This window comes from Parambassis ranga, chromosome 24 (genome assembly GCF_900634625.1).
Source record: "Parambassis ranga chromosome 24, fParRan2.1, whole genome shotgun sequence".
NCBI lineage: Eukaryota > Metazoa > Chordata > Actinopteri > Ambassidae > Parambassis > Parambassis ranga.
In genome coordinates this window covers 14,543,186-14,555,715 of record NC_041043.1, presented here as the reverse complement: position 1 = coordinate 14,555,715, position 12,530 = coordinate 14,543,186, and the positions used below count along the sequence as shown (strand labels likewise).

The 12,530-nt window shown below is 43.8% G+C and overlaps 2 protein-coding genes across 3 annotated transcripts in view; one reads left to right on the top strand and one right to left on the bottom strand.

Moving 5' to 3' along the window:
* Positions 1 to 1,958: 1,958 nt before the first annotated feature.
* gja10b (gap junction protein alpha 10 b) lies at positions 1,959 to 3,784 on the top strand. Its single transcript, XM_028397136.1, has 2 exons — positions 1,959 to 3,341; positions 3,746 to 3,784. The coding sequence occupies exons 1-2, from the start codon at positions 1,959 to 1,961 to the stop codon at positions 3,782 to 3,784; spliced, it is 1,422 nt and encodes a 473-aa protein (XP_028252937.1).
* Positions 3,785 to 11,375: 7,591 nt separating this feature from the next.
* Positions 11,376 to 12,530, bottom strand: part of bach2b (BACH transcriptional regulator 2b) — a 71,738-nt gene continuing 70,583 nt past the window's right edge. For both annotated transcript variants that reach the window (XM_028397061.1, XM_028397062.1), the window contains 2 exons: positions 12,159 to 12,365; positions 11,376 to 12,078 (listed from right to left, as the gene is read on the bottom strand). In XM_028397061.1, the coding sequence (XP_028252862.1) occupies positions 11,539 to 12,078; positions 12,159 to 12,365 (747 nt within the window). In that variant the 3' untranslated portion in view covers positions 11,376 to 11,538. The remainder of the gene's footprint in view (positions 12,079 to 12,158; positions 12,366 to 12,530) is intronic.

Sequence of the window (12,530 nt, the reverse complement as noted above, 5' to 3'; positions counted from 1 at the left end):
CTAAATTAGAGGACTGGGAGGATCGGATCACAGCTGTTTGGTTCTGTTGTGTCAGTTTTGGTGTATAAATATCACAGAAACAAACTCAAAGCTCAATTTGAAATGAAAGCATCAAAAACAAGGGGCCCAGTGGATCTGCTCGATGGTGTGTTAGGTAGCACCACACACTGTGACACAAATATTTATAAAGTGGGCCACAAAGTATAGAAATCGAGGCCAGTGCCTAGGGGGTGTAACTCAGCGCAGACAGAGCTGGTGCCACAGTCAGAGGCAGACTGCTCAGATTTTATATCATCAGACTAAATCTGCTGCACAAAATCAATGTCTCTCACACACACACAGACTCAAACACTGGTTCTTCAGGGTGCTCTCACTGCATCCATGTCATAGGTGTGGATGGTATAGGTGTGCCGTTTCCACCTACAAGAATATAAAACATTTCCACAAATGAAATAAACACTGAGCTGTAATGAGCAGACAGTGACTGCGAGCACTAAAAACCTCCACAGCGCAGACATACTGTGTCAGCATCTCCATGTCATTGGCTGATGGCTGGTAATAAACTACCGATGCTGATGTCTTACAATGATCATGCATCCCTTGAACGTAGTACTAGACACCCTTTAATGCTAATGCCTTAGCAGCACCATCCAATTTTAACCTGCTTTGTCCTGTACAGGGTTGCTGGAGCCTAGCCCAGCTGTCAGTGAGTACACCCCGGGCTGGCTGCCAGCCTGTTACAGGGCTGACAAAAAGAAACACACACACATTTACACATTCACACCAACATACACATCTTTAGGAGGAAGCTGGAGAAAATCCAACTGTTGCACCACTGTGCCACCCATGAGACCTGAACCATGAAGTGGATTTTATCCCTCAATCTAAACAAACAATGGGTCTTTGCAGTTTAGTAGACTGCTTTAGAGGCAGCGATAGACTCCATGAGACCATGACAGTCCGTCCTTTTCAGGCAGCAAAGCATCTGGTGGCAGGAGGTTTTACCATGGCAACCAAGAACCTAAACCATGAACTAGATTTGAAGACTTGAATGTGATATAAAACATCTTAAAAAGTGAAAATAAACACCTCCGCCTCTTCTGACTGACTTTAACCCAATCCCATTTCACCCCTTACAGCGAGCCCTACCCCTCTGCCTCACGCTGTTATGTTTTGAGGTCTTGTGAAGGTGGAGAAGTAGGACTTGCAGTTTTCAGTGGTCACATTTCAAGCAGGGGGTGATTGGTAATCTTCCTTTTCCTGGAACGTGGAACCTGGAGTGATTTCCTCACTTAACAGATTGGCATGAACACAGGTCGCCAGTGTCAAAGCTTAGTGTGAGTGGGGGGTTGTTAGGGTATCAATATAAGATGTCTGACATACGTTGAACTTGGAGATTGTAGAATAAGAGGTCTACAATCATGGTGCTGAATAATTCAGGAGTTAAATAAAGACTTTATAATTGATTGGTGACAATGGGTGTGGATAATTCTAACCAGAAGAACCTCAATGGTCCAGTACGTTTATGGGTATGGATGATTTCTGGACTAACGGTGCAAGAAAGGTAAGAGCTCTGTACTCGGTATTGACATCTCAGATGCTGCTGTTTCCAATGTAGTGTCCTCTTAAAAGAGGCGGGGCCAACTGCCCTCGGGGCGTTATAGGGTCATGTGGTGGATCAATGGCTTCGAAGTGGAGTCCTACTTTGCAGCAGCGTTGAAATAGTGTCAGCGACGCTGCACAGTGGGGTCCCGTCTGTCTTTGAGGGGTGACAAATGAGCCCTGATGTCGCCACAGATGAATCTGCTCTTTTATGATGGCTTTCCAATAAAGAACCTCAGACTGGGACACTAGAATTCAGGTAAGTGGGGCCAGTTTTAATGCACTTTTTCAATGTTGAAAGACTTTAAATAAAGTTTGTCTTTATGCTCTGACAGCAGACAATAATATGACAGAAGATGGGGGATTGGAACTTATTAGGGAGTATTTTAGAAGAGGTCCACATCCACTCCACCATTGTAGGGAAGATCTGGCTTACCATCCTCTTCATTTTCCGCATGCTTGTGCTCGGCGTCGCGGCTGAGGACGTCTGGGACGACGAGCAGAGTGAGTTTGTGTGCAACACAGAGCAACCCGGCTGCAAGAACGTCTGCTACGACCAGGCTTTCCCCATCTCCCTCATCCGCTACTGGGTCCTGCAGATCATCTTTGTGTCCTCGCCCTCCTTGGTCTACATGGGCCATGCCTTGTACCGCCTGAGAACCCTGGAGAAGGAGAGGCACAAGAAGAAAGCCTGTCTGAAAGCTGAGCTGGAGGGGACGGCCCCCGTCCAGGAGGACCATAAGAGGATCGAACGAGAGCTCAGAAGACTGGATGAGCAGAAGAAAGTGAGGAAAGCTCCCCTCAGAGGCTCCTTGCTGCGCACATATGTTTTCCATATCTTGACCAGGTCTGCGGTGGAGGTGGGCTTCATTATAGGTCAGTGTGCTCTGTATGGCATTGGACTGTCCCCTCTGTACAAATGTGAACGGTTGCCTTGCCCTAACAGCGTCGACTGTTTTGTGTCCCGGCCGACGGAGAAGAACATTTTCATGGTGTTCATGCTGGTTATTGCTGGAGTTTCTTTGTTCCTAAACCTCCTGGAGATTTTCCACTTGGGGGTGAAGAAGATCAAACAAGTCCTGTATGGATACAAATATGGAGACGACGAGAGCGTGTGCAGGTCCAAGAAAAACTCCATGGTGCAGCAGGTGTGTGTGCTCAGCAACTCCTCGCCGCAGAGCCTGATGCAGCTCACACAGATGACCTGCTCTGTTGTGTCCGACACTCATGGGGAGAACTTGAATCTGGCTGCAGTGGTGCCTCATGAGGGTTACACCCAGCAGGCGTACCTGCCGAGCCAATCCGACATCCAGGGTCTGCAGCAGCTGGGCGCTGTGGAGCGGCGTTACACCCTGGACAATAGGAAGCCCTCGTGTAGCAGCGATGAGTCCAATGGACCCCACAGCTCGGGCAAGCCCCAATATGGTGGACCCCGACCCACACTGATGGCGGGCCACATGGAGATCCCAGCGGCCCTGAGGAACCCGCAGAGGAAGCAGAGCAGAGTGAGTGCCTGCAAGGAGCTCAGCGACATGAGTGATTCTCCAGAGAGCGACCATTACCCCACAGCAAGGAAGTGCAGCTTCATGTCACGGGGAATGTCAGAGGGCAAACTGGCCAGTCCATCTGACAGCGGAGGCTCCCAGAGCGGCACAGATGTTGAGGCCCAGCACCTCACCCAGGGGGAGAGTCCAGTGATGACCCCACCACCTCCAGCCAGCGGGAGGCGGATGTCCATGGTAAGCTAATGCTAACCTGGCAGTTTGATGCAGTAATGTCTCAAATGAAGGATTTAAAGATGATAACAAAAACTGACTGCCGCGGTGGTTTGAGCAGGTCTATGCTGCCCTCTGCTGGACAACACTGGGATGCAGCAGTCATATGCAGCAATATAACCTTGCATAGTAGACAGGAAGTGTACTTGTACTTTTACTACTAGCAAATTTGGCTCAGGAGGATTTTGTCGGTGTCATTTAAAGAGATTTTTGAGATCGGTCACTTTTGTCCATTTAAATTCCTCCAATGGAAATCGAAAGAGTGCAAAGGATCACAACATGGAAGCAGATGCATCTTCAGAGGGATCTTTAAGTTAAACGTGTCGAGATATGAATAATAAAACAACTTTGTTTTTCCTTTCTTGCAGAGTATGATCCTGGAGCTGTCCTCAATCATGAAAAAGTAAGAAGCCCACCATGAGACCAAGCTTGAGAGGCAACAATGGGACTTTAAAAAGGGGGGCTGGCCGAGGGAACCTGATCGCAAAGCGAATCTCATCCTGCCTTTCAACTGCAACATTATAGTTCTGTATGCTGTACAGTGTGTATTGTGCATGAGCTTCAGCGGAGTTAACACACTCCATTCCACAGACTGCAGTCACTTCATACATCGCTTCATACTGTGCAAATATCTCCAGCATCAGATTATTCTTATAGATTAGAGACAATAAATCAAACATGAGTAAAAAAAAAAAGTATTTTTGTGTCAGGCCTCATAAAATGAGACCAACAGCCGGATGCAATGATATTTGACAGAAGATTGTAATGAAGGATTGTGATTTATCCATAGACTGAATACATATATATATATATATACATATATATATATGTATATATATACACATACATACATGTATATATATATATATATACACACACACACACACATATATACATACATATATATATATATATATAGATATATATATATACATATAGATATACATATCTATATATATATATATACCCCCACCCATTGGATATAATCAAATTTCTGGTGATACTCTCAGTACGGTAACTCGTCTATTTTATCATTTTCTAAGTTTCAACTGTTTGTTGTCTAGCTAGCTACATATCAGCTATGTCTCCACATATGATTGGTTGTTCTCTTAGTCAGCTAGCTATAACATTCGCTTATGAGTACATTTTAAAAAACAAACAAGAAGAGGTGGAACCGGAGTCACTTGTTCGAGGAAACAATCCTTCTACTCTGACTTTTGTCTCCTCCAGAACAGCACGACAACAATTACAGAGCAATGAGCAGGTTTCAGAAAAATGACACTGTGAACAGTCTATGGGTTAATCACACAAAGAGCTGGAGAGACAAGGTTTGTTTTATGAATATATCTGACAAATTGAAGTTGATATATTGTGTACTTGTGCTGTCCTTTTTTCTATTAAAGGTCTTTCCCTCCACAGACAGACCTGTTTTTATTCTAGAATGATTCTTAAGACGTTTGTCAGATGATCAGCAAACATTTATTTTTAACTTCCTACAACAACTTCTAATTAAACTAAAGCACAGGTTTTTGTAAAAGTCAGTGTATTAAAATAAAATGAAATAAAAATAATCTGCTGAGGAAGCAGAGGCGGAGGACTCGTTCATCATCCAGGCTGAAGTCACAGAGGAGGTCAAAAACGCTCCTCAGTGGCACCTGGGGTGGATGAGGTCCGTCCTGAGTACCTCAAGTGTCTGGATGTTGTAGGGCATTCCTGGCTGACACGCCTGGACTGGAGGATGTGCTCCAACCACAGGGGGATCACACTCCTCAGCCTCCCTGGCAAAGTCTATGCCAGGGTACTGGAGGGGAGAGTTCAACCGTTAGTCCTTCATCGTATCCTGTGGGGGGTGCTCTGGGAGTATGATCCGGTCCTTGTATGACCAGAGCAAAACCTTGATTCGCATTGTCAGCAGTAATTCAGACCTTTTCCCAGTACATGTTGGACTCCGACAGGGCTGCCCTTTGTCACCGGTTCTGTTATAATTGGAGGGGGGCTGGAAGGGGTCTGGTTTGGGGACCATAGGTTTTTGTCTCTTAATTTCGATTTCCACAGGATTTTGTCTTTTTGCAGATGATGTTGTCCTGTCGGCTTCATCAAAACAGGACCTCCTGACCTTCCAGTGTGCACAGGGACAGTTTCCGTGTGGTTTGAGTGTGAAGCGGCTGGGATGAGAATCGGCACCTCCACGGCCAACCAGAGAAGGATGGTTTGTCCTCTCTGGGTGGGAGGAGGGAGTGTCTTATTCATGAGTGAGGGAGGGATGGATAGATAGGCAGATTGGTGCATCTTCTGCAGTAATGCGGTCGATGTACCGGTCTGTCATGGTGAAGACTTCGAAGGGTGGCTGGGTGCTCCCTTAGAGACAGGGTGAGGAGCCAGCTGAGGTGACTCGGGCATCTGTCACTGATCCCTCCCGGAAGTCTCCCTGGGGAGGCGCTCCGGACATGTCCCATCTGGAGGGAAAAGACGCGGTGGAGAGTCTACGTCTGTTGGTTGTCCTGGGAACGCCTTGGAAGGAGGAGATAGAAGAAGTGTCCAGGGAGAGGGAAGTCTGGGCGTAACCTGCTGGGGGAACCCGGGGCCCGGATAAGCGGTTGAAGATTTGTTTTTTACACAAAAACACAACACACAAAGCATGATATGCATGTTTCTTTATTTCATAAAGAGAAATGGTGTCTAGACAAAAAAGTCATTTATATAACACTAGCAATTGAAATGAATGAAAATGGGGTTTGCACAATACTGTATTTACAATGGTTATTAAGTCATTTACTTAATTAGGGTCATTTAGCAGTTAAAAATTAGGTAAGAACTCTTAGTAGAGAATAAGCAAATAACAGCTATTTCAAATTGACAATATTAACACAAAACAGTCATCTAGAAAAATGAGAGAGAGAAAAAAAACAACTTGAACTACAAGCTTAGGAGCTATTACATTAAAAATGATGCACCAAAAATCTACTAATACAATAATAATCCATATAATCTGTGTAAAAAGCATGTAGAAAAAACACCTGATGCAGTTTGCTGATACAGTCATTGACCAGTTATGAGAGGTATGAAGGATTTCACAGGTAGATAAGTGTGAGAAAGTCCGCACTGGTGACTCAGGGATGGGGGGGCCCAGGCCCCTGCATACACTCACTTCACTTGAATGTGAACTATGGCCTCTGCAAGTTCTAAGGCAAATATCGGAGGTGCACTTGAATCCATGTAATGCTGACCCATCCCAAAAAAAAAAAAAAGTCGGATTAAAGACAAGGTGAGGAAACTCACATTCTTTGTCTCATACACAACACCGAGAACCAGTCCGATTGAACAGAACAATTTTTACATGGCAAAAATTGATCAAACATGACACCTATGTGTAAACATATTTTGTTTAATATATATATTTTTACTCAATGATCTCAGCCTGCGCATTCAACCAGGATACCAGATTATTTCTTCTTGTCAATAAAGTTGAGCCATCTGTGAGAAAGGCATTTTTTTGTTTTTTTTTTCATATTCTTTTATAAAACAACATTTGGAGTTGAAAAGCCAGTGTTTGTTTCAGAAAAGCAGCAACAAAAAGTGTTCAAACTAAACAAGACAAATCAAATACAGAGTCAAAAGAGGGGCGGGGGGCATTCAGTCACATCAGCGAAGGTGTTCACAGACATCAAGCTGTTGTACTGATGGACCAACAAAGACCTGCACAAAACCAGGAGGACAGTAGGGGTCCTATTTATCTAAATATCAAATGTGTTAAAGGTTAAAATCATTTTAAAGCCGCAGTAATACATTTTTTTTTGGTGTGGACCAGGAGAGTCAGCCTTTCAGCCTCGTTTTGGTGCCAAAAACGACAGATTAACCCCGAACTCAACAACAACTGAAATTCTACATTCACAACTCGATTACATGTATTTTTTTTGTTGAGATCAAACACAAAGCTAAAAAAAGGCTGAAACGTGGCTTCTACATCCGTCTGGTGGATGTAAAAAAAAACGCGAAATATGTTGCTGCCCCCTGGTGGTCACTAAAAAAAAATCTATTAGTGCTGCTTCAAATAATAATAAAAGAAAAAAAATTGCTTCAGAGTGATATAAAGAGCAAGTTTAAACACTTGGCACCCTGAGACATTAAAGGGACAGTTCAGTCAAATGACAGTTACCTCACTAGCATCTCAGATCGCTCCGATTTTGGGTTATTTTGTAAATTTCTGGCGATTCTGACAAATCGATCATGGTTTCTGTTGGACTAACATAAGATCAGGTAAGGTAAAAACTGTGTTGTGAACTGACCCAGTCAAACAGCAGTGGACATGATGGTGTTTTTAAAGATTATTTATCATCGGAGCTGAGGACGCCTGTTGCCGGTGTCGAAGAAGCGTGCATCAAAAGGCTGGATCATCGTTTCTCTACAGGAATGTAAGAGCTGTAAGAACAGCAGGAAACTGGTGTCGTCATTCAAACCTTTAACAGTTCGGCTGCGACACGAGTTCAAAGAGTTCATGCTCTCCGATGCAGCAACAGGCTTCCTCACTTTAAGAACGAGCACGTAAAGATCGTGACTTGTGATTGCATAATATCTGCAGTAATGAACTGGGGGCTGATGCAGATCGTTGCACTTTAGAAGTCTGGCTTAAACCTGGAAGAATGTCAACATGGGTGAACACTGCTCTTCTCCTTCAGTAGATACGTGATCAACCATGAAAAGAGCAAATGTAAGAAAAAAAAGGGGGGAAACCACATCAGTCCACGAAGAGTCATCACTGCTGCTCCGCACTCAGGCTGTGTGCTAACACATGTGTGCTCTGTGTGTGTGTGTGTGCGTGTGTACTGTGTGTAAATGTGTGAGGGTCTGTGTACGCTACAAAATAGGGACAAGTCTTTTTAACAATTCAAAGGTAGATGCATAAAATACACTTTCTTTGTCTACCTGTATAAGAGAAAAAAACATCTTATTTTTAAATTACATCTAAAATTTACAACAATAAAAGTCAGGGGGAGAAGTTTGAAATATATGCACCCTTTAAAGCCCCAAGCCCGAAGTTATCTGTGCACAAAACAAGTGTGTAGATTGTTTTTAGCTAAAGCTAACACTGTCGGTGGTGAACTTAAAAAAAAAAGTTGCTAAGAATCAGTAAAACAGATTTACCAATCTCTATGAGATTTTTTTTAAAGGTAGGGTAGGAGATTTTATTCTGATGCACTTTTTGTTAAATTAGCGTAACTTCTCTTTACAATCCAATAGCAACCAATTAGTTCGGTAGTTTCGCTTTAAAACTAAGAATATGAATCATCTGTGGAAGCTATAAAACACTAAAAACATCAGCCAATCCTCCGGGTGGACCCTGCGCGGAGTATTGGCTGGTTGTCACTCTCTTCCTGCTCTGCGCGCACCAGAGAGGTACGTGCATGATGGCCGAAGTCACAGACTGGTTGGGAGGCGTGGCTTCGGGGTGAGCTCTGAGAGAAAGGGGCGTGTGTTTACTTTCAAAATCTGGCTGACTCTCACTGAGTTTTCAAAATCTCCTACCCTACCTTTAATGTTTTATTTTTTGTCCAAATCAAAAATTGAATTCAAATTGAACCACTCATTATTTCCACCAGTTGTGTAATCCATCAATAGAGGGCGCTGCAGAGCATAACTGAAGTAAACAGTGTGAGCTAAATGGCAGTGATTATCTGTACGTTTTTATTATAAACAGCCTAATATTTTTAAATTCTAAAGGTTAGCATGGACCAGGACATTTCATTTTAAATTTAGAGCTATTCATCAAAGGTTTCATTTGTATCATGTCATTGTTGATTTTACAACCTTTAGCACAGCTTGGAACTAAAGTGTGAACCACTAGAATGATGGATTCTGCTTAAACTCGAGGAAATCTGCCTGTTTTTTTTTGGGATGCTAACACATTAGCGTAACTGTTTAGAAAGTCGCCTACTGTAGCAGTAGATGTGGTGTTTTATAATTCTCAGGAACGAGTATCTCTTTTTATTTTAAGAGCAGCTAACGCGGAGGCCATCTTGGACCGGGGCTTTAAAGAACAATGCTTCACATTCCAATTGAATTTCAGGTAGCACCCTGCTTCTTGTACTCCAAAGCCTGCCTTCAAGTAAGGGTTGGTGTCATTCAGCTTCTTTATACATAGAAATAAAAATAAAAAAAACAACAACATAGCATTTTAAAGGCAGACAGACCCCCCCCCAACCCAAACCCAAACCCAAACCCACCACTAGAGAGAACTTACAAGGCAAAAAGAGAAGCTAGACCAACTAACTAGGCTTATAGATATAGGCAGCATGCATGCACATCACAAAAGTCGGATGTTTAAACAAATGCACAGTCGGGGCAAACATATCTTATACGATTGTTACTAATCATCTGGACAACACGTACACCGCTTCCACGTCAAACGAATTCTCGATTAGCTTATTCGATTCCTAAAGAAATACAAGACTCATGTACTAAAACGTTAGCTTCCTTTTGTGTGTAGCTTTCAGATTCTTCATACAGGTGTTTTTTTTTACTGTATTTTTATATAATCACATCAACAACATGTTTCCTTTTTTTTTGTTTTTTTGTTTTTAAGTGCCAATTTAAGTGCTCCAGTCTCAGATGTCTTATTGGGTCTGGATCTGGACCCTCTTTTTGAAGTGCTGAATGGCTCTGAGCGCTTAGGGGCCGGAAACAAAGTGCCTGAATCCACCTTTCTTTCTCATTTCATTCAGGTTTTTAAGAAAAAAAGTCGCTTTTTACCGACTCTGAACATCAAATGGCAGCGATGAAGAAACCCAAAGCCGACACGGTTAGCATAAATACTGATGAGAAATCAGATTTCCTCCCAAGAAAAGAAAGAAAAGGTTTAGTTTCACATTTAAAGAGGAGTCAAATATGTAAAGGAGCTGGCCTGAGCCATGTTTCCAAATGTTTTTTTTTTTATACATGCAAAGGGGCTCAAAAGTTTATATATATGTGTGTGTGTGTGTGTGTGGTACATGTACTCTGTGTGTGTGTGTATCGAGCTGATTTCCTGAGTATAAGAACACCCGCCGTGATGTGGTGGAGGGTGCTCGTTAGGCAGGACAGGAAACAGCAAAGCAACAAAGATCTTTCCCTCAGCAAAAAGGTGCTTGATAAAAAAAAAAAAAAAAAAAAAAACCCCGGTGAAAAAGAAAAAGAAACGTCTAAGCCTCTACCTGTACAAAAAAAAAATCACTGTTACAGTCGTCATGCTCCATACTAGGCTATATACACTTGCCAAACAAGTCACTGTTACAACATCCAAAATACAATGGTATTGCTGATGAGTGGGAAATAAAAAATAGCCATTTAACCGCCTCTCTTTCAATTCAGTGTTGTGGAAGGCATAGGAGGAATGTTTTAGGTTACAGCCTGTACAGAGTTCTCCTGTACAGTAATACAAATGCGAGACACGTTTCAAGACATTTTTTGCATATGAACATTTGACAGTCTCACTGCATCGTCGTCACTTCCTTTTGTGTACAGAAGCTGTTTTTTTTTCCTCACTTTTCATGAATCAGGTTTGAACATTCAGAGGATTTATTTATTTTTTTTAAGTTTTCCTGAGTTTGAATTGCTGTGACGAGAAGGTGCCACTGAGATATAGCGAGAGAAGAGAGAGACACGAGAAAAGAGACAGAAGAAAGAGAGAGAGAGAGAGAGAGAGGTAGAAGAGACAGAGTGGGAAAAACAGAGGAGAGAAAGGCAAGAACAGAGAGACGAGGAGAGCCGCTGTTATAGGTCCGACGAGGTTCGATTTTTGAGTCGTGATGTGTGTGACGTGATGGACAGAGTCTCCCCCGCTGTGGGGGGGAGGTTGCTGCCGGGGAGGGAGGGATGAAGGGAGGAAGAGGAGGGCAAGTATAGCACCATTGTAAGGGTTTGGTGAGAAGTTCCCACTCTGTCATGTTGAGAGGAGAATACCTGGAGAACAGTATTGCTGCTGTTAAGACAACTTTAGTGTCAACTGTTTAAAAAAAAAAAAAAAAACAGCACAAAAAGACATAAATACAAACAAAGCTTGTTTTTCAGTGAACACTGGCAGAGGCTGACCGTCTCAACACCCCCGAGAGAGAGGGGCTTGTCAGAAGAGTAAAATTAAATAATAAAAAAAAAACATCCAAAATGACAACAACACAGAGAACCACCACTACTGGGTGCAGTCCTTCCTCGGCTGCTCGTCGGTTGTACATTTTTCAGTCATTTCCTGGCAAAAATCCACCGTTACCGTCTGGTTGGATTTCTCCACGGACAGCCCTGACTTCGTGTACAAGCTGGCGTCCTGGCCGTCAGTGTCTTTGTCTGCCCCGTTCCTGACGGCCGAGTCGGACTCGCTCTCCGAGGGTCCGGGCGAGCCGTGGAAGCTTGGTTCCGGCGTAGCGGAGCCGGAGTGGGCGGTGAGGTCGATGCTGGTGGTGGTGGCGGCGGCGGCGGTGGCCGAGACGGTGGCGTTGTGGGTCTTGTTGTGGGCCCTGCGGGCAGACTTGGGCTGGTGGGCAGCGTTGTTGCTGGCAGTGGAGTTGGCGGGTCTTAGCACGGGGCAGTAGTGGTGTAAAGACTGGACCTGCTCGGGGCTCAGCTGGACGTCCCTGCACACCTCCTGCGACAGGCAGGAGAAGTTCTCCCACAGCTCGCCCATGCAGGCCTTCAGCTGGTTTCTCTCCGTCAGCAGCTTCTCCTTCTCACACACCTGCGCACATTTCAAAAGGTGAAAGGTCAAATACAACGGACAAAACGGAAGTAAAATAATATCACGTCATATAAAATCACCAGTTTTCTGATCTCAGACTCCAGGTTCAGGATGCAGTCCAGCTTCCTTTTGCGGCAGCGCTGCGCCGCGATGCGGTTCTTACTCCGCCGCCTCACGTCGTGGATGAACTCGAGCTGCTCCGAGGTCAGTTTGTGCATTTTCACCAACATTTGGAAGTCGTTTCGTGGAAGATTTGTGATTTGATCTACGGGGAAAGGAAGCTTCACCTGCACAAGGAAGAAAAACAAACAAGACTCTATTATTCAGCTGTTGGTTGCTGTGTTACCATTATGCATAAATTAGACTCGGATTTAGCAGAATTTACATCTCAGTCTCATAACAAAGACACATCATTAGGTTTACAGTACTTGTGGTTTCTCCATTTGTCCACA